Source organism: Ambystoma mexicanum, chromosome 8, assembly GCF_040938575.1.
Source record: "Ambystoma mexicanum isolate Mex_15411 chromosome 8, UKY_AmexF1_1, whole genome shotgun sequence".
In the NCBI taxonomy this organism is placed as follows: domain Eukaryota; kingdom Metazoa; phylum Chordata; class Amphibia; order Caudata; family Ambystomatidae; genus Ambystoma; species Ambystoma mexicanum.
The window spans coordinates 1,082,307,363-1,082,330,107 of record NC_090929.1 but is presented as its reverse complement, the minus strand read 5'-3'; the positions used below and the strand labels follow the sequence as shown (position 1 = coordinate 1,082,330,107).

The window sequence follows — 22,745 nt, the reverse complement described above, 5'->3', positions numbered from 1 at the left end:
ATTAATGCACAATACATTTTGAAAAAAATTAGAAAGCTGGGTGATGTGACAGCCTCACATTTAGGCCCATCCCAGAGACACAAAACTCATTAAATGCACAACCGGCGTAATAGCTCAGAGTGGTGAATGCTTCTTCTGTGTTGGCGATATAGCTCATTGTGTCAAGTCCATGGCCCAGAATCATATCGGATCCCACCAGGCGATGGAAGCGTGATTATTTTAATCACCCCAAACAAACCTTTTTCCGTCACAGACTGGTGGCACACCAGAAATCCTAGCGGTCTTTCATTGAGCCCCCAGAGACTCGGAGAAAGACTCGAAAACACAGAGAGATAGACATGCACACGCACGCACACATACATACTGCAGCCAGCATGGGTAAATGGTGTGAGCAACAGGTATTGAGAGACAGTTCAGAAGAGTGCGCTTTACTTGTTAAAATAAAACAGGTAAATATTTATTGTTACAGTTATTAAAATCGGTGTCATAAATGTACAGAGTCAGACCATCAGCAGTGGGAGAAGGATTTCATTTTAATATCGAATATCAATAGTTTTCATTATACACACAGACAGCCATTGCCATCGCCATACCGGAGCAAATTAAACAAGATAAAACCAGAGGCCAAAATCCTCAAATCACTCAAGAAAAACTATCTGAAAAGAAAGGGCGAGGGATGCAGAATCCACCAAGAGGCAAAAACTGCATTAGCGGAAGTCAGGATGACAGAAGAAAATGCACACGAGGCTCTCTGTTCGATGCTCAGGGGATTGAGTTCAAAAGATCCTTGAGAAAATCTTCAGGGTCTGTGATTTCAGATAAAAGGCCTAAAAAAAAAAGAGCAGACAAAAGAGTTAGTCAGAGACTGACTGGCCCCCCTAAGACCAACCTCCAGCTCCTCTGAAACCAGACCTGTTTACATGCAGAAGTAACAATGCTGCAGTGTGTGCAGCCCACAAGCCAATGGACCAGCCATGTTAAGGCTCGACCTTCCCCTGTCTGCGGCAGCCCACCAGCGCCTAACAAAAGATTTCTTACAAACAGCTGCTGAAACTAGTGGTGATAACGTATGGGGAGACTTGAGAGGCGTATGTACTTTCCTGCTTGCTACTCCTGGCTGGTAAGCCCGAAGGCTGTAGGCATACCCCGAGCAGCTAACGATGGCGAGCTCAGGCAGCACACTGGGATAAAAGGAAATGGGGGTTTAACCGCACAGGCCAGAGCATGCTATAGTTGGACCAGAACAAACAGGTTAGGTCGGATATGCGGCAGGCTTCGACTTGGCCTGCTTGCATTTGGGAGACAGTGGCATGTCGGATGATCACCAAAGCCCTGGTGGGCCTGCTTGACCATGCTGATGATCTATGGTGGAAATGGAAAATAATTGGTGGAGGATCCCACAAGGGCCAGGGTGGGGGCGGAGTTTGGAAGCGGGCTTAAGGGGGGCGGAGCTGGCAGTTGACCTCTGATCAAAGGAAATGAACAAAATAATAGTTTATAACGGCACTATTTCTTTCATGCTGCTTCTTTTCCGAACTATTTATCAATTCCACTTTAAACCACTTCCATGGCACTGGTGAGGAGTTACTTCACTATGCAGATAATAGTTTTCACCAGTGTTGCTGAGTAAATATTCTTTAAAATGCACAATTTGCATCATTCCATTTTATTTAAAAAAACCTTCCCCTTGGGTACTATTCAAACACAGTGATTTCTGTTTTCCTTTGCTTGAACCACAACCAGCATAGCTCCTGCAGTTCCCCTCTGAAAGCAGGTGGGTGGCTGTATCGTGTGCAATGTTAATAGGGGTATTTATTTGTGCAATGTTTGTCGGATACCTGTATATTTATTTATGCAATGTTTGTGGTATACATGTATACGACAAACATTGCATAAATAAATAATCTGTGTCCATGTGTCCGACAAACATTGTATAAATAAATAAACCAGCTCGTGGCTGAGGACTGTAACTTCCTCTTGTGACCTCTTGCATGGGGTCACCAGAGGAAGTTTCAGTTTGCTTGTGGGCACTTTTTTTTCCTCTTCTCCCCAGCGCAGGGCAGGGGGTTTGGGGTGGCTGACTCTGGCCGGATCCCGAGATTTGGCTACACATCTGGTGCCGGATCTCGGATCCAGCGAGAGCCGGCCCAATGACCAGCGTTGTCTGTGGGTCAATATGTCCACAAAGGTGCGAAAGGGGTTAGGGGGTGACAACTTTCACAAGAGTTCCAGTAGGGACTCAGACGGAGGGCAAATGTGTCAGTGCTATCCTTCAAATACTCGCATACAATCTTCCAAGGGGAGGGCTGAGAAGCAAGAGGGAGAGTGTGTTTGGGTAAGGAACTGAACACGCTCAGTCATCTGAAGACTTTGCAGCAAACAAGGCTGTACTCCCTGGATGAGTTTCACACAGCTGTATACTGCACAACCATACACAAGACAAATCAGCGACGATAGGACACTTATCCTGGCTAGAGAATGGGAGTGTAATGTCGTCCCCAGAGCCACCTTGCATTCATTGAGAAAACTGACGCTAAGTAACCCTGGTCCAAGCAAGAGGAAAGATGTATAACTAACCGGCAGCATCCAGGAACTCGGACATAGAATCAACAGGCATGAACTCGTCTTGGAAGGTTTTCAGAGCCTTGTCACAGGCTTCGTAGATAGGCATGTCATTGTGACGGATGAAGTCTGCCAGAGAGTAGGACCAGCCTCCCTCTGTGTTACTGGTGGGCACCTTCTGCAAAAACAAAGCAGTTGTGAGAACACAGCATCACACTCTCAGAGTGTCAATGTAATGACACTGGGCCATCAGAGGCCAGGAACAGCATATTTTTGCACCTCAATGAAGATCCCACTCCAAAGCATGCATCCTGCTAAAGTAAAACCAAAAATCTCACAAACATGCAGGTGGCACGGAGGATGGTATAAAGCTAGGGTAGCTAGCACAGGCTAGTGGAACCTTGGATGGGCAATTGCCATACAAGATGAAGGGATGAATTGTAATCCAGGAGGAGCAGATCTAAAACAAGAATGGAGAATGATCATAAAGCACCTTGGGTAATACCAAATAAGTGGCAAGCAAATACTGTTCAGATCTTTATTTGGATCTCAAAAATAAAGCTAAGTACTGAAGAGGCTTTCATGTTAGCTGTCGAACAGTGCTGAAACATCTGGAGACAAGCACAGTGGCTTGCTACCATGTGTAGGGAGAACATCAGTGGCAGGGGATGGATCATCAATGTGGTATTAAGGAAGAATGTGGGGGCAGCCTGTGGCACATGGGAACACAAACGCTCAGCCACCATACAGCAATCCCTCTTTATAAGCGGAACATTTTAAAAAATCGGATTTTTCTACAAGTGTAGCGTACATTTGAGAATACACGAATCAGAATTCCAGCGCTTTATTAAATACCCACAAACGGTCCTGAACAATGACTTCTGAAGTCACAAAAAACACGCAGACTCATTTTTCACTGGATTAAAAATAAAATGATGTGCTTCTAGGTAGGGATGCGCGTGCTTTGGTTTACCGTTTGAAAAAAATAACTAGTAACTTGTATTCTTTCTTTATACCATATACTCCCAGAAAGAGAAGGCCCCCGTTGTAACATAAATCAACCAATTTTACTAAACCTGCAGAGCGGTGGATCAAAACATTCTCTTTAACAGACCTACAATTTGGAAAATGAATGGGTCCGAGTTCAGGAATCTGCACTGAGATGGTGTTGGAGTTTAGGTCATTACAGTGGGTGTGTTTTAAAGGTCAGGACAGCACTGTGAGCCACAAGCTTCACTGCAATGCACTTAGTGTGACTGGATCAGGGAACTTAACTAAGCACATCAACATGACATCATCGGCCACAGCTTACACTGGCAAGTTGATCAGAGCCTGTAGACCTCTACTATCCACCACTAGCTGCCTTACGCTGGCGAGAGCGCTCATACAATCCAAACTTGATTATTGCAACAGTCTTTATCTAGGAGTGAACAAAACTATCTTAAACAAACTACAGATTATGCAAAATAACGCGCTCAGAGCCGCACTGAATATTCCTAAGAGAGCATATATCAGAAACGAGAAAGTACCACAGGTAGCTCTCTATACAGGACAAAATTGCCCTAAAAACTATGTGCCTCACTCATAAAGCTCTTAACCACCAAGCTCCCTCCCACCTCACAGATAAATTCACATGGAAGGTATCCAATAGAACCACCAGATCTTCCAACACACCATGTCTGGTGGTGCCCAGATTTAATCTAAAAAGAGTCGGAGGTTCCAGCTTCCCAGTATTAGCTGCCCAGCTCTGGAACTCTCTCCCACAGAATATTCAAACCATTCAGACCTTCAACAATTTCATAAGTCAGGCTATTACCTGGATACTAAATAAAACATAAAATAACAGTTCCTGATACCACTAACTATTAGGTGATCGGCTCATACGACTGCTCTGACCAAATGTATAACATGTATGTATAATGTGCAATTTGTATATATTTACCATTGTAACCTTACTATGTATGTTCAAACTTTTTTTTTTTTAATGCATATAATTGTCAACCTATGCCTTGTAACCATTACTATCCTTAGCGCCCCATTACCTCCGGGTCAGGTGCGCAATATAAATAAAATACACAAACAAACAAATAAACAAAACAGTACTCTGTGTGATAAGGCACTGGACGCAGTAGGGACCAGGGACAATGCTGTGTGGGACAGAATTCTGGGCACAACTGGGTTTGGGCAGTGTTGCGAGAAACAGGATTTTGGACGCTACATTGGCTGCAATAGGAGTGAGCGCATGACGTGGCATGACTCAGTTTGTGCCATGTTGGATGAATCTGGGATGCCGTGGTTGTGACAAGCTTTAGGCCACAATGTTGAGCGAATCATGGATTAAGGCACTAAATTGGGTGTGAGAGTGATCAGGGCAGCACAGGATATTACAGACACATTGCTTCGGCAACAGGGATCAGTGAACACAATAGGCATCAAAGTGGTGTACTTGAAATATCAAGGTGCTATTCAGGGTATTTCATGGGGCCTGGCTCGAGCATATCCGTATTTGGGGGCACTGCGGTGGGTGTGTCAGGGTTCAGGGCATGACAATGAATATGCTGTCTGTTGCGTTTAAAGACACTGCACTCTGTGTAATGTGGTCCAGGGTGCTGCACAAGGTGCATTAGTGCTCAGTCCCTTCCAGCGTACAAGGCAGTATGCTGGGTATAGCGCGGCTAAGGGTAATGCATTCAGTGTTAAAGTAGACTGTAGTGGGTGCGACAGATGCTGGGATCTCTGCTGAGGGTATCATGGTTCAGTGCCATGCAATAAGCATTACTTCTTTAAGGGGTTGACCTACGTGCGACATGGTGGACCAGGGAATAGCGTGGGGGAGACAGAGAACACAAGTGGGTCGTTGGGATCAGGGCAGGGCAATGAGTGTGCTGGGTTCACGACACTGCCCCTTGAAGTTGTCAGGGTGCCTCTATGCTTCGAGAACAGCATTGAATTTGTCTGGGTTCATGGCACTCGTCATGCTCGTGTCCAGCACATTATATGTCATAAGCCAGAACTCAGGGTGCTGCACTGGGTTTGCCAGATAGTGGATAGATCTGAGCGAGACAAACAGGGAAGAGGACACTCAACCAGGTGTGACAGCATTCAAAGCACATAATGCAGCTGTGAAAGTGATCAGTGCATTGCGTCCTGGTGTTGGTGTCCTGTACGGATGACTGATTTAGTGTCAGTGTCTATGGTCCCACGCAGACAATGCTTACCTTAAACATGCCATAAATGAGATCTACCAGGGCCCAGAAGAGCAGACTTGAGCGATATACAGAGTACTCCTTCATCACCCGCTCAGTCAGCCTAAAAAAAAAAAAAGCAGAGTTATCATCACTGCAGACCAGAGACACAAGCGACTAACCATCACACTTTGCAGCATTGGACAGTCAAGTCTTACCTTCTACTTTGGTTTAAGCAAATGGTAACCGAAAAAAATAAAACTATCAAAGAACAGACCATCCTTCAGAAACCAGAGGGTGCGATATCAACTCTAGTACAAGAAGGGGCGGTCAAATAACACATGTTGCACTTTTAAACTAATACAATCAACCAAAGTAACTTAAGCCAGAGGACCTGCAAGTCAGCAGTCCTAATATTCCCAGTACTCCTATTCCTGAAGATCATCTTTCCTCAAACATATGGAGTGTGATTCTTTTTCAAAAAAGTCCCGTGTGCCTCAGTACAAAAACTAAAAACCCCAGCACAAGCACAACACGGATCTCCTCTCTCCACATTCGTCCGCTTTGCTCGATAATGAAGAGCAGAGGAATTACTTAGTTTGGAAAGTTTATTACTCTTAATCTCCAGCCTTTATTCCTTCAAACCCACGAGAAGAATCAGGAGGATGAAACTTGTACGTGAATTGGAGCTAAGAAGAGCTAAGTTGTCTAGAAAGGGCTATGGCAAAAAGGATGAACAGGGCCCGACCAAAGAGATTGCTGAAGTCAGATTTTCTTTTTCAATTCAATGCAGAGATAGAAACCTATAACCTGTTGGATAGACCTTTGCTACTTTTCTCTGAAGCATTGACCCACTTAAGGTTTTTATTGTCTAAAGTGAGCATACACCAATGGGCATAGGCTACCATTGCAAATGTAACAGATGCAAATGTCTGAAGTTATTGAAGACTAAACAAGGAGATAGATCTGATTGGGTACATAAGGAGGATACATACCATAATCCACAAGCTCTAGTAAAGACATATACCTATAGTGCAAGTAATGAATTTGCAACACTGAGCACTTTGAATTCTTAATTCATACATAAAAAGGTTCTGAGACAATTCCTCATCTGAGAGGTTTACAAGGATAGATGTAGACATTAAATAATACATTGACTACGTTGAACTGTTGGAAAAATAGTCTTGATATAGATGCAATATACTCCAAAAAGGGCACGGAAATCAGATTGAAACAATTTTGATAATTGTTGCGAGGATTTGGAAGACGGGTGTAGGTGGTACACCTGGGCAGTGATAAGCACACCTCTCCAGCATTCACAGAGACAGCAGCAGATGTGTTTCTGTTTCTGGTTGCCTGCTTTGCCAGACATTGATGACGGAGTTGGAAAGGGTGCCAATATGAAATGCCTGAAACAGAGATGCTAATGCTAGAAAATATGTTTGTAGAGCTATATAAAAATGTTTACATGTCAAAAAGATCCAAAGAAACCTTAAGAATGCATTATTTAATTAAGGAAGCGCAAAGTACATGGATAATAATGCAATAGGTACAAAATAGAGAGTGAACAAAAACATTAAGAACTGAATTGCTCTAAGAGAAACTTAAAATGCGGATAACGCTGAAAACAAAACACATGTAAGATGTTAAAATTGTATGTGGAAAAATAAAGCATTTCCCCAGGCTTCCTTTTTCTGAAATACCATCTAGGTTGGAACCAGAAGTAAATAATGTTACCACTAGAGTAAGCGTGTATATGTGATGGCTGCAGAAAGTGAACTACCCCTAATGGTGGCCCCATGTGGACATTTGAAAACATTACATTTGATACTATTGACCCACCAGATTTTCCACTTATAATGGGAACTACTAGGCTCCATATCCATAATTCATTAGTTGCTGGGGTGAAACAAAGAATCTCACTAACATCTTTATGGCGCAATAAAGCATTGTTGGCCAACACCTCTGCAACAAATGGTTAACGTGTAGTGTTTCATAAAAAAACAATTCTGTATCCCCCTTCTAGTCACATTTTATTAATCCGATATTATGAGGGTACCTTTGTGCTTGTGCATGTGGATGATGTTTTGGTATTCTGCAATTTGTTACAAGGTCACTGCAAATGGTGACGTTTCAAATAGCGTGACTCTGTGCAAAGCGAGACAAGTATGTAATTTTTTTTAGGCTTCAGAGTCTCCTTGATTGGCACGCAATAGATGAATGATAGATAAAAGTGGTAGTGCGTGGACTCTCTAAGCTCTGAAAGAAGTGCAGAGAATGTGGCCTTTGCAAATTGTTTATGTAAGATTTACTAGTTTCTAGGACAGTTAAACCTATTTCCGTGCTTCTGAGCTCACTAAGAGGAAGGTTGGTTTGCTTAGGGAGAAAAACTCGAGAAACCTATTATAAACATAAAATACAATATTTAATTGAGCCATCATACATCATTCTAATGACACATTGAGCGTGATTGGATTCGTCTTTTCCAAAAGAGACATCTATTGAGCACACATTCTTTGCACAAGGATGGTCCTTAAACATACACAATTATGGTTCTATGTTGTTTTATTGAGTAAATTGGGTCACCCTGTATCCGCCGTTTCAACGCCATGATGCCTCCTTGGTGGTTTGCGTTTAACAAGTGCTGTACCATACAATACCAAATTGATCATTTACTCCAAAAATATTACTTTCTTTTTCCTTTTTAAATGGGGCTCAATACTACTACACCACCACCTACACAACCTACACCTACCCTCTACCCCTTTAAACTCACATCTACATTTACTTCCCCCACAAATTAATTTTGTCAAAGTTAATTACCATGGAGTAATTTACTTTGATGAAACAACAGCACACCCACAATTATACAATCTCTGACAGAGAGCCGCTTTGCTGTTCAGGTAGGCCCTTGTCCAGTACCATATTATTTCGTAGGTACGTAATTCTCCATAGTTACTTGGGCGTATCAACATTATTTTCAACACCAATAAAATGTTCTAACTTGGTGCGTGCCCATGTGCTGCGGAAGTTCGCCCCGGTCTGGGGATTGCTTCCAGACTATGCCTCAGACAAGCGACCCTCTGTATAAGTAGAGTTGGTAAGTCACTGAGACTTGTGGAGGGACTAGCTTTGTTCAGACGACTGTGTGCTGCCACTTCTAGGGCAATGTTCACTCTACTGTAATTCAGCCTTTAAAATGGTCAGTGGCAACAAAGTCTTGGATTTAACACTGGAAATCTGCCCTCAACAGGGTCCACCTTAGGCATTAATGAGTGAAAGACTATGGCAATATTTCTTGGAGTAAAAGCTTGCTAGTTATACGGAGGCCAGAATTACTATATTGCTCATGGTCCTTCACTCGGCATGACGTGGAATAGGACAGTTTATCATTTGGCATGAATTGAACAGGTACTGTACGACGTTACAGTGAGATGTATCATGGAGTTTGTGGAGGGTTGCGGCACTTGATGCACGAAGAGACATTGCACCAGACAAACGATCTCTTCCTGATACTGTTAAGTCTCCTAGTCTTTTTGCTTTGATGTTGACGCCACCATATCATCAGGCACATGCTGTAGTTTCATGATGATGGATCCAGGTATGATGCTTTTAAAGACTATTCCCGAGAGTCAAAAACAACCTACATGAGGATTCACATTTCTAACCTCGTCACCTTCTAAAAAACAGTCTGAAGGGAGCAGTCATTCGTTTGCATAAGATCAGCACACTGGAAATGGAAAAGAAGATGGTCAATGTTAGGTAGAATTTCATTTCTGTGCATAATTCTCCCCACTTGTGAGTCCCCCAGCACTTTTTGCTGGACTTGCATTTTTTTTTATCAATTCTCACGAGTGAGTGGGGCCCTTTTTCCAAACTCGCTCAGTCTTTTACTCTACCTGTCGAAACCCTTTTCAACCCTTTTGCTTGTACCTATTTGGAGTCATGCTTTCCTCCAACTTTTAAGGCATCTGCAAAATATTAAAGCATCACACAGCACTTTCTGTGCAGTTTGCTGGGAGCTCTTTGAGCTGCCTTTTTATTATCCTTGTGATAACTACTGTTATCCAGGGTAGGGAAATACTTTTTATCCTACTTTACTTTTATTTTGTGCAATCAGTACACCCCACCTTATGTGGAATGCTGAGGGGACACAATGTATCCATTTTTCCACTTCTTCTGTAACTTTCTAGCTACAGTGATAAGTTCACCTGAGTGGCTGGTGGCAGTGGATATTTTCTACCGATTTTTACAAGCAGGCCGCTGTTGCAGCTGTGTAAAGGGACACATGGTTCACCATTGAACGAAAATGGTGCTGTCGTCTTTTTTCACCAACTCTTGATGACTTTCTTTAGCCTTCATCTATCGATGTGGGTGGGGGGAGGTCCCGCTAGGTATTTTCTCTTTGGCGGGCTTCCTTGCAAAAGCCTGATAAGGCTCTCTTTGTGCATGAAAATACAGGAAGTGAGGCTGGTGACCGAAACCCCCCTGGTCTTTGTCCTGATGTGAGGCTGCCTGGATCCAGTAGGTGGGCCTAACCAGTCTCGAGACAATCTGCATTTTGAGCCATCCCTCGCAGAGCTGTGACCATCCTGGGCTGCAATTCCCCAACACCCTGGGGCCTGGACATATTTGGGGGCATCCTCCTGGGCTTAAAAGGACTCTTTCTCACTCTCAGACATCTCCCCTTTCAAGTCGTGGACCGAGAAAATGAGAAGTCTTCCGTGTGATAACCGTCACTGAACAAAAGCCGGTGTTAAATCCCAACAAGCCAGTATCATGATCATCTGCTGGGTGTCCCATCGCAAGAAGCTGACCGGCTACTCCCTCCAAAAGTTCCTTCTTCAGCCTCCATGCCAAGATTCCGAACAGGAGCTGCTGTCACCTCACCTTAGGGACCCGCCGGCGGCATTGTCTTCTTTCTTCTGAGAAAGTACTGGCCCAATCCGAGGAGCTTACTTGGGTGTTTGATTCCTGAGACACACTGGGGTGGACAATCCAACTGTGTTCTCCCAGACCTAAGGAAACTGGTCCTTTAGGTTAAAAACCTTCACAGGGTCTACCTGACCACCATGAACTATCTTTGAACTAAACATTTTACTTGTAACGTTGAAGATTCCTGATAATTTGACACCTTTGACAGCGCCTGCCTTCCTTCGGTCTTCCGCCCATGGGCCCCGGTCACCCAGTGTCCCACCCGACTTAGAGACTCTCATTCCCAGAGGGCTGGACTTTCTGAAGTATAGACACCCTAAAAGTAATTACCAGTATCTGTGTTGCTTACTCTAAATGTTGGTTAAAGATTTGATTTGATAACTTGAATGATACTCTAACTACTGTTATGAATCTGGTAATGTCATTAGTCCTTTCCCAGGGAAAGTCACTTCCCATGTCGCCAGGGAAAGGCGGAACCTGCCTGATCCTGACCCATGGGATAGCTATCCGCGGGAGGACCACGTAGGGGAGGCCAAACTCCATGGAGACCGGAAAATACTGAATCTGAATAATCCTTCAGCTGTAATTCTTTACAACATTTCTGTATGTCTTATTGTGATGTAGATGGAGAATTACTGGGTTCTCCTGACCAAGAACATTATTTACCCCCAACCCCCAGTTTAGTACTGAGATATGAGAAAGAGGGATGGACTAATGAGGAGGACCGGAAGTGGTAAACCAACGCTGCGTTCTAGTCTTCGGAAAGGGGAAATTACTTACCATAATGATTTTTCTATGGATTCTTCTCCCACAGATTCCTCATCTGATCGGTATCCTCATCCAGCTCTGCTGCGCAGAAACATTTTCAACAGAGGCTGTAGTAGACCTTGACTCGGCTGCTGATCCGTCTTGCTCAGTGCTCGATCGTCGGATATATATATATATATATATATATATATATATATATATATATATATATATATATATATATATAGGATACATTACTCACCGTAATCGTATTTCTGATGCTTGTATCTGCTTAGATTCACATGCTGTGCATAGGCCGACATCTAGTGGAAGCTGCGGAGTATTACAGTTTGTTTTTCGAAAGTCGAAAATGGGCGTCGACACAGGCGTGCCAGTAATACTATCCCTAGTGTGACGTCCACTGTACCCAAGATCCCTCACGCGTGTAGGATCCTCAGATTGTATTTTTTCTGACATGAGGAAGCATGAGGAGTAGCGTGAGTACAGATAATCCAAGCAGATAGACAGAAAGGTAAGACTACAAGCAATCATGCGCCTTCTCTCGGAGGGGAGGAAGGGTGGGTCGCATGTGAATCTAAGCAGATACAAGCATCAGAAATACGATTACGGTGAGTAATGTATCCCTTCTGAGGCTTGTGGAATCTGCTTAGATCACATGCTGTGCATAGATTAGCGAGCAGTACCAGAAGAAGGAGGTGGGATGTGAGAAGGGTCATGAGCAAACAGGTGTCTTAGAACCGCTTGTCCCACTTGTGTATCTGTCTTGGAATGAGTGTCAATGCAGTAATGCTGAGTAAAAGTGTGAATAGAGCTCCAAGTAGCCGCTTTGCAAATGGTGTCGAGGGGAACATTTGCAATGAAAGCCAGAGTGGCACCAAAGCCTCTAGTAGAGTGGGCCCTTGGCGTAAAAGGCAGAGTCTTTTCAGAAAGAGAGTAACACAGCTGTATACAGTTGATAATCCACTTCGAGATAGCGCCCTTAGAGACGCGATCCCCCTCTCTGCCTGTAGCTACGGAGACAAACAGTTGATCTGTTTTCCTTAGCGGTCTGGTTTTATTTACATAGTATAGGACCGCCCTACGCACATCTAGGGTGTGTAGTTTCACCTCAGCCGAGCTTTGCGGGTTTTGGAAGAAAGCCGGAAGCTCGATGGACTGGTTTACATGGAACTTGGATATGAATTTAGGTGAGAACCTAGGGTGTGTGCGTAAAACCAGCTTGTCCTTGTGGATAGTAAAGAAAGGATCTTGCACTGACAGAGCCTGAATTTCACTGACCCTTCTTATGGAGGTAATGGCTACTAAGAAGGCCGTTTTATAAGTCAGGTGTTTGAGACTACTTTTATGCATGGGTTCGAATGGGGGTCCCATGAGTTTAGCTAGCACCACGTTGAGGTCCCATCCTGGCGGTGGGTTCGAAATAGGAGGGTGAAGTCTCTTTACTCCTTCCATGAAGGCTTTAACCACTGGTACTTTCCACCACGAGACTTTGTTATGGGATGTGGTGTAAGCCGAGAGGGCTGCCAGGTGTACTTTCAGCGAGTTAAAAACCAACCCTGCATCCAGCAGGTGGAGCATGTACGTCACAACGTTGGAAGGAGTGCAATCAACCGGGTTGATTTGTTTATTCTGGCACCAGATAACAAATCTTTTCCACTTATCAAAGTAACAGTGCCTTGTATTTGGTTTCCTGGACTCCTTTAGAATGTCCATACACCTCTGTGGTAATTTGAGATGTCCAAACTCTATGACTTCAGGAGCCATGCTGCTAGGTTCATAGAGTTGGGTTCCTGATGCACTGTTTGACCCTGTTGCTGGGACAGTAGGTTGTGCCAGGCTGGGAGTCTGATGGGTTCGCACACCGCCATCCTGCGTAGGTGTGGAAACCATGGTTGTCTCGCCCACATGGGAGCAACTAGGATGAGCGTCATCGATTCCTTGTTCATCTTGTACACCACCTTCCTGATGAGAGGAGTTGGTGGAAAAGCGTACGCAAACATCCCTGACCAGTTCATCCACAGGGCGTTCCCTTGGGAGTCTGGCTGGGGGAACCTGGATGCAAATCCTGGGCATTGTTTGTTTTCGCTTGTGGCGAATAGGTCTATAGTGGGGAAACCCCACTGAGAGAAGAGATCTTCTACTACGTCTCTGTGAAGGACCCATTCGTGTTCTTCTGGGAGGGAGTCTCTGCTTAGAGCATCCGCTAGGGAATTGAGCTCCCCTGGAACATGTTGCGATGACAGGAAGATGTTCCGTCTGAGTGCCCATATCCATATTTTCTGGGCAAGCTTGGACAGATTTGGCGAACGAGTCCCCCCTTGCTTGTTCAGATAGAACATGGCTGTCGTGCTGTCCGTCCTGATCTGCACCGACAAGTTCAGTAGATGGGGCTCGAACGCCCTTAGCGCTCGGAATACTGCCAGAAGCTCTAGCATATTGATGTGGTTCTTGGCTGCTGAGTGAGACCAGAGACCCCGAGCTGTGTGGTGGAGATGGTGAGCTCCCCACCCAGTCAGGCATGCATCTGTAGTCACCACGGCTTGTACTTCGGGATCGTAGAAGGGTTTCCCCTTTGCGAGATTCTCTCTTGTCCACCAGTGTAGGCTTTGTACGAGTGTTGGCGAAACGACCACTAGATCGTCCCAATGACCACTTGCCTGAGACCACTGTTTCGCCAACCATTCCTGCATGGTAATGCATGACGCCATCATGCCCAGTAACCGCATAGCTTTGCGTACTGTTATCTGTTGACCTGACTGATAATGCGGAATTTGCAGAAGTATATTCCGAATTCTCTCTTCCGAAGGGAAGGTCAATCCTTTCTGAGTATCTAGGATAGCTCCTAGAAACTGTTTTGAGGTGCTTGGCACCAGACTTGACTTTTTCTCGTTGATGGAGAAGCCTAATTCGTGGAGGAGGTCGATAGTCCTCTGAATGTTTGACCTGCAAATTCCTGGGGTTTCCCCCGTTATGAGCCAGTCGTCCAGATAAGGGTACACCGGGATTGCTTCCCTGCGTAGGTGTGCAGCCGCCACCGCCAGTACCTTGGTGAATACCCTTGGTGCTGAAGCTATCCCGAAGGGCAGTACCTTGAATTGGTAGTGGCGACTGTCCACCTTGAAGCGCAAGTACTTTCTGTGCGCTGGGAGCATGGAAATATGAAAATAAGCATCTTTCATATCCAAGGTTGCCATGTAATCCCCCTTTTTTAGGAGGGGGATTACCTCTTGTAGCGTGGTCATACGGAATTTTTGGGGCTTGACATACTTGTTGGCAGGCCGTAAGTCCAATACTGGGCGCATTGTCAAATCTTTCTTTGGCACAAGGAAGTAAGTTGAATAGATACCCTTGTTTACCTGGTGTCCTGGGACGAGTTCTATCGCGTCCTTTTCTAGCAGAATGGCGATCTCCTCGAGAAGGATCTTTTGATGCTCTAGGGAGTGCACTCTTTGTCGTGGAGGATGATTCCGGGGACGCTGCAGTAGTTCTATACAATATCCTGCGGATACTGTTGACAGCACCCATCTGTCTGAGGTGATCCCTTCCCAAGCCTGGGTGAAGGTGGAAATGCGTCCCCCTACTGGGGTTGCGTGGCAAGGGACCCTGAACTGAGCGTCACTGTTTTGGTGGAGGCGTGCCACCTCCCTTGTTGGGGCTGCCTCTGCCTCTTCCACGACCTCTCTTGTTACCCCTGCCGTAACTATGGGTAGACTGCTGGTTGTTATTCCATTGTATACCCTGTCCCTGGGCATAGTTGCCTCTTTGTGAATTTTGGCCGCGTGGGCGACGAAAATTATTGTTCCCCCTCTGGTTAGGGGGTTTGTTGGTAAGCTGGCCAAGGGATTTGAGAGTCTCATATTCATCTTTGGCATTTTTAAGTGCGTCTTCGACCGCTTTCCCAAACAATAGGTCGGGTTCCACTGAGGGTCGACGTTGGGGTGGGGAAGGAAATGAATAAGAATTATAATTATAATAACAGCAAAAGTATGGCTAAGGCCAGGGAACTCCGCAAGATGCTTCCGACCAGTATGGCGGAAAAAAACAATCTGAGGATCCTACACGCGTGAGGGATCTTGGGTACAGTGGACGTCACACTAGGGATAGTATTACTGGCACGCCTGTGTCGACGCCCATTTTCGACTTTCGAAAAACAAACTGTAATACTCCACAGCTTCCACTAGATGTCGGCCTATGCACAGCATGTGATCTAAGCAGATTCCACAAGCCTCAGAAATATATATATATATATATAGATATATATATACACACACACATATACACACTCAGACAGGAAAGACATTTTTTTATTTTTTTGTAAAAAGAAAAAAGCGGCTAGCCAGATAGAAGCAGTCACCTCAGAGCCATTACCAGGCATACCTTTGCTTAGACAGAAGCGCAAAGCCATAGGAACTTTCGGAGTGGGGATGGATGGGTGGAGCGATGAGGAATCTGCGGGAGAAGAATCCATAGAAAAATAATTTTGGTAAGTAATTTCTCCTTCAATGGATTGCTTTTCTCCCCCAGATTCCTCATTCAATAAGACTCCCCAAGCAGTTAGGATGACAGAGGTGGGCAGAAAGTGTCATAGTAGCAGATTTTGTAGCACTTCCCTACCAAAACATGCATCCGTCCCATGGGCAACGTCCCGAAAACCGTGCCTGGTAAATGTCTGCAAGAATGACCACGTGGCAGAACGACAAATGTCCCTAATGGGGGCTCCCCTCTGTAAGGCTGTAGAAGCAAAGACTCCTCTTTTTGGAGTATGGCCCGATTCCAGAAAGAAGCTCTTTACCAGCTGATTGATAGCACTCTGTGAAGCAAAGGATAATCCATTGTGAAAGAGTCTGCATTGTTATGGGTGTACCCTTGCAAGACAGAGAATGGGCCACAAACAGCTCGTCAGATTTTCAGAAATCTGATGTCCTAGGGATGTAAAAGCTCATGGCTCTTTAAGAATCTAAACCGTGGAACCATTCCTCCTCTTTAGAGGGTGCCGTGGAGGGTAGAAAACGGGTAAATCTATGACAGAGGTGGAACTCAGAAACCACTTTCAGGAGAAAGCCAAGCCTGACCTTAAGGGAAACCTTTTCCCAAAAAAAAACCTAGAATTGGGGGGGCTTGCAGCACACTACCTGCAACTCAAATCTTCTCCACCTGCACGCGTATCGAGATCGTGTAGACTGTCTGCATGCAGCCAGCCACACCCTGAGTACCTCCTTCGAGAGGTCCCAGTCATCCTACCTCATCCTCTCAAGAGCCGCGTATGTAGGTTGAGAGACTCGGGGGCCGGTGGAGTATCCAACCTTCCGACTGGGTCAGGAGATCCGGGCGCCGAGGCAACCATTGGGGTGGACAGATGGACAGATCCAAGAGATTGTTGTACCACGTTCTCCTCACCCAGTCAGGGGGGATCAAGATCATGGTCGCTCGAAACCTCTTCAACCTCCTGAGAACCCATGGAATGATGGGAATCAGGGAAGGGGAAGCGTAGTGGAGAGGGAAGGTCCAATCCACCAGAAACGTGTCCCCCAGTGCACTGTTCGCTAGGAATTCCCGCGAGCAAAACTGTCTGCACTTTATGTTGGACTCTGTGGCAAACAGATCCACTGCTGGGGTCCCCAGAGAGAGAAGACCTCTTCCAGGACTTCCTGGCACACTTTCCACTCATGTGAAACCGTGCTCTGCCTGCTTGGAGCATCGGCGAAACGGTTCTCTGACACCGCCAGGTTAACTGCCCAGACTGAGATCTGGTTCTTCAGCAACCAGAACCACAGTTGCATCGCCTCTCTGCAGGGGGGAAGGGAGTGCACCCCACTTTGTTTGTTCAGGTAGTGCATGGCCACTGTGCTGTCCAAACTAGGACATGTTTCCCCTTGAGAGACGGGGCAAAATCCCTCAGCGCTAGCCTGATGGCTCGCAATTTCAGCCTGTTGATGTGCCATCTGGCTTCAGTTGCTTACCAATGGCCACTCACCTGCAAATCTTCGCAGTGAGCGCCCCAACCCTTCAGAGATGCATCCGTGACCGCCTCAGGCCAAGGAGGTCAGAAAGGTTCCCCTGTCAAAAGATTGCCACGGTCGGTCCACCAGTTGAGGTAGTGGACCACTTGGCTGGACACCTTGAGAGGATCCGTGAATGCTCAGAGGTACTGTGGCTTACTTTCACCTAGCTTTCCTCCTTAGGTATGAGCTGCGCAGGAAAGTGTGTACAGTTAAATTCCCCATCATGGTATGTTCATTCTCCAGCATGGGGTCTGGCATGGATTCACATTGAAGGCATCACATGCGCAACCTGGCCTCTGGCACCAGAAAAATGCAGGAGGCCATGATACTGAAGAGGTGGAAGAAGGAAGCTGCTGATAAGGTGGAGTGATTCTGGAACAAGTGTACCATCTGTGCTATGTTGCTGACTGTAGCCTCGGGAAGGAATGTCTTCCCCAGCCGGGTGTCTAGGACTGCTCCGATCAACTGGAGCCTTTGGACTGGCGTCAAATGGGACTTCAAGTTCAGGGAGAAGCCCATCCTTTGCAGTAGAGGAAAGGTGTCCTCTAGATGAGACAAGACCTGCCCCACTCACTTCCCTCAGATCAGCCAGTCATCCAGGTATGGAACTACATGTACCCTGGATCTCCTGAGGTGAGACGCAACTACCGCCATGAGCTTGGTGAAGTCCTGTGGCGCCAAGGTCAACCCAAAAGGAAGCACTTTGAACTGATAGTTCTTGCCCCCATGGGGAACCTTAAGAACTTCCTGTGCTTTTGGTGTATCTGCATATAAAAAGAAGTGTCCTGTAGGTCTATTGACACTAGCCAGTCCTTGGGTTCGAGAGCATGGAGAATCTCTCTCTACGTCACCATCCGGAATTTGTCTTTCCTCAAGAACTTGTTCAAGGCCCTGAGGTCCAGGATGGGACGGAGACCTCCTCCCTTCTTGGGCACCAGAAAATATTGGGAATACCAACCAGACCCTCTCTGATCAAGAGTTACCTCTTCCACTGCACCCTTTGACGACAGGGCTTTCAGTTATTCCTGGAGCTCTTGCCCCGGTTAGAATCGGGGAGGTGGAGGTCTGTCTGGAAGCCTCTTTAGAAAAGGCAAACAATAACCCCACCGAATCAACTGCAGGGCTTATGCATCGGAGGTTCTTTCCTGCCACTGGGGCCAATGCCCTGCCAGCCATCCACCAACCAGTGCATCGTGGGAGGGGAATATCAAAGGGGTTTAGAGGGCGCGGGTGAGCCTGCCACTGTTGCTGCTTGCTGGACTCTAGAGGCCCCTCTGCCCATTACGGGACAAGAGAAGCACCTCTGCCCTTGCCTGGCTTGTGGGAGCTTCACCATCCTGCCATAGGGTGCATGACATCTATAGTCTCTGCCCCTGGAGGCAAAGCTGAAGGCAGGCTTGGCTGGCTGTGCTGCCAGGCCCAATGATTTAGCAGCCAACTTGGATTCCTTAAATTTCTCTAAGAATTAGTCTGCTTTCTGACCAAAAAGCATGTCACCTTCAAAGGGCATGTCAAGCAGTCTGTTCTGAACATTCAGAGCGAAGCCAGATGTTTTTAGATAGGCTTGGCGTCCCATCACTACTGCTGAACCCATTGGTCTGCCAACGCTACGTCCAGGATGCTTGGCTAGCTCCTTCCCATCCTCCCCCAGCTGTAAAAAGCCATCCTGCATGGCGCCCTCAGGGGCGTATTCAGCAGCATGTTCCACAGCCTTCCATTCGCCAAAGGAGGACATGGCGAATCCACAAGCTAGGTTAGTTGCTTTGAATACCATGCTGCCAGAGGTGAACACCTTTCTGGCCAATGCATCCGATTTCTTTCCTTCTCTGTCCGTAGGTAGACTGGAAGTAGATGCCACAGGTCTGGTGGACATAGTGGCAGCCTGTATAACCAACCCTTCCAGGGAAGGGTGTGTGGCAAGGAAAGAAGGGACTCGTCTTGCCAGCCTAAACTTCCCTGTAAAATTGGAATTCACAGCAGGAATAGTACAAGGGTGCTGCCATAAGGAGGCTAAAGGGTCCACAAGGGCTGGGTTGAATGCTCAACTGTGGGACCCTCATCCAAAATGTTAGTAAGCTCATACCCCTGAAGAGGTGAGGTGGACGCCTTTAACTCAAGGGTATCAACAACCCTGTGAACCAGATCCCTGAACTTGACATTAGCTTGGGTATAGGGCTGGTTCTGTTAACTCAAGGTCTGGGGTAGTATCCAGACCACTGGCGTCTTGTAGACCATGAGCTAGGGCCAATAAATCGGCCTTGTCGTGGACAAAAAAAAATCAACGCCACCGGCTCTCGTCTAAACGAGATCAACTGGCTCATCAACGCCAAGTATGAATTGCATCGAGTCATAGAAAACCCGAAATAGACAGCGGCACAAATGAACCACCACCGACTGTCGGCACCGAGGGCTTGAGGATAGGTTTCGAAGCCGAAGCTTTCAATGGCAAAGGTTATTTCGGCGCCGTGGGCCTCAGCTTTACGGCCCTCGGGTGACTTATGCAGGGACGTCATTTAGGGGTCTCATTCTTTTTTTAATGCAAGTTACTGGGCTGTGGCAAGAGCCATGTGGCTCTTTGCTTCTTGAGTGGGTGGCTGTCTTACTCAGGCCTCTTAAAAAAAGAACCGGGGTTCCACAAGTCTAACACTTTCAGCAGTGACCCTGCATAAGAAAGAATAGGAAAACCAAATAATGTGTTTTCCTGTAATTCTAAACAATAATTGCTAGACTCATTAAAGATTTATTTCAGACACACTTCAGGAGGCGAGTATATGATTTAGTCTGTTCTTAAACACCTCAACTCTGCCTTTCATCCTTCTGAGGTCGATAAATGAGTACCAACACAGGTTGGGTGATATTGTATGTATATTTTTTCTATATGAAGTGCTTAAGCGTAAGTGCTATATAACACATCAATATAATTTTGCCACGGACGTCTGCTTGCATTCACAGTAATTTGGTAAAGTAGGCCTATACACACTGATCTTAAAGATCTATTCTTGTATGAAATGTATATCACATTATAGTGATATCGTAACCATATTTTTCGTAGTGTACTTAGGAACAATGCTATGTGATGCCACCTCCTGTTTTGTCAATGGGTGAAAGGTCGTGTTCCATTGCTTCCCATGATATCCCTTTGGGGTGGGGTCAATTGACATCACTTCCAGTCATGTCATCAGAGGTCAAGGATCATGTGATGTCACTTCCACTACCCCTGGCATTTTGATGAAATTACGTCCTTGGACTTATGCCTGGTATGCATGACGCCCGAAGGAGTGTTCGACGTTGATGCTGTTTACGGAATGGCTGGCTTGGAGTCGGGAGCACCAAGCCCCAATTTTGCCGCCAAAGCTTGCTGGTCGGGGGCCGAAGCTGCACCTACAGAAGTCTGTTGCCTACACATAACCATGGAAGTCTTAAAGCTTTCCCACTCTTCCCGAGTGGTCGGCCCGGCTGTGGGTTTACCTCGATCCGACGACGAGCTGGACTTGCGTCGATGGCAGTGATGCTGCTTCTTCTGCGAGGATGACTAGGAATGGCTCCTGGAGTGGGACCGTTTCTTAGTCTTCTTGCAATGCCGTTCTTTCCCTTTGTCGAGAGTGTGCTCCTTCGTCTCAGTCTCCGAAGATCAAACGAGTTTCCTGTCTCAGGTAGGGACTTGGGCTGCATCTTTGCGCACGACACGCAGGGCTCTGTGTCGTGAGCAACATCTAGGCACCACAGACACACGTTGTGGGGGTCAGTTACCAACATTTTGGCCTCACAATCGTGGCATTGCTTGAAGCCCCAGACTCTGTGAGACGACACTGCGTCGAGGATTTCTGAGAAAACATACCACTAGGTACAAAATAAAAACCTGAAACTCGAGTCGTGTTCCCAATGCAGCGTGCAAGCACGCAGAAAAAAGAAAACTGAAGCATGAGGCGTAGTGACGTGCTATATATACGACACCTGAGCCGACGATCGAGAGGGGAAGGATGGAGGGTTTGCATTTGAATCCATTACAGGTAAGTGACTTAAGCCTTCTCCAGCATGGGGGCTGGCATGGATTCACATGCTCATGAATAACGATTACACAGTAGCACATATACACAACCACGGGAGGTGGCAACGCTCAGCAGAAGCAATAAAACACTCCCCTCTGGAACAGACTCAACTCAAACAAACAGGTTGCGTAGCACCACTTGGCCGACTCAGGACTCCTCGCTGGAATCCCCGTCGACGCAGTAGAACATTGTGAAGGTGTGCGTGGACCTCCACGTACCAGCCCTGCAGAGGTCAAGAAGGGGCACACCAGATAGAAACACTGTTATTGCTGCAATGGCTTTGGTGGAGCGGGCTCTCAGCCAGACTTGCAGCGGCCTGCTAGCTAGTCGGTGACAGTGCATGATGCAACCGGAGAGCCACCTAGAGATGGAAGCCTTTGATAAGGCCTTTCTGTAATTTACAGAACCAAAGTTGAACTGAGAAGTCTTCCGAAAATGCTTGATACTTGCCACGTAGAACTTCAAGGCACGCGCAACATCAAGCAATTGCAAGGCCCTTTCCACTGGCGATGACGGATTCAGGAAGAAGACCGGTAACTTTATTTTTTTTTTTTTATTTTTTTATTGTAATTTCTAGTTTTTTTACAAACTTTTATTACACTGGTCAACTTTCTTCATGAATTTCTTCACTTCACATCTTCTTCCTTATTAATTTCATGGACTGAAAGCTTTTAATTTAACATTTTTTCCAGAAAGTTTATAGCTGCACAGGTCAAGTGAATTGAGGACCCACTTAAAATTCGCGTCCACAAATCGTCCATATTGTCAGTTGGTGGGGCGAACTTCAGCAGGTATAAGCTTCTTACATCTTTAAGCAGCTGACATTCAGTAAGTATGTGTTTTGTCGTTTCCAGGTTGTTAGCGCAGAACCTACATTTAGGATCTTTTACATTGTCAATGTGGCGGACAAAGCAGGCTTGCCTGGTCTTGTAGATGTTTGTTCTTAGTCGTAAGAAAGCGTCTCTGTGATATCTAGACGGGAATTTACTCAAGTACTTAGGCAATTGGTCCATTTTGTTCAAGGTTAGGCTCATATCCAGGGTAGTCTTTAGACCTTGATATTTTTCTAAGTTGTCGATCCAGAGCCATTCTCTCACTTTTTTCTTGGCAGTCAGAGGACGTTCCAGGAGCATCTCCATAGTGATATTTGCGGCCTGCATGATTGCTTTTACTTTCCCGAACCACAGGTCTTGTAATGTTTCTGTGTTACAGTTTTTAGAAGGTATGAACAGTTCAAATGCTGG

The 22,745-nt window shown here is 46.0% G+C and overlaps 1 protein-coding gene across 6 annotated transcripts in view; it reads right to left on the bottom strand.

Annotated features, from left to right (window-relative positions):
* Nucleotides 1-427: 427 nt before the first annotated feature.
* Nucleotides 428-22,745, bottom strand: part of UBR4 (ubiquitin protein ligase E3 component n-recognin 4) — a 2,945,062-nt gene continuing 2,922,744 nt past the window's right edge. For all 6 annotated transcript variants that reach the window (XM_069611069.1, XM_069611071.1, XM_069611072.1 and 3 more), the window contains 3 exons: nucleotides 5,781-5,871; nucleotides 2,578-2,740; nucleotides 428-827 (listed from right to left, as the gene is read on the bottom strand). In XM_069611069.1, the coding sequence (XP_069467170.1) occupies nucleotides 763-827; nucleotides 2,578-2,740; nucleotides 5,781-5,871 (319 nt within the window). In that variant the 3' untranslated portion in view covers nucleotides 428-762. The remainder of the gene's footprint in view (nucleotides 828-2,577; nucleotides 2,741-5,780; nucleotides 5,872-22,745) is intronic.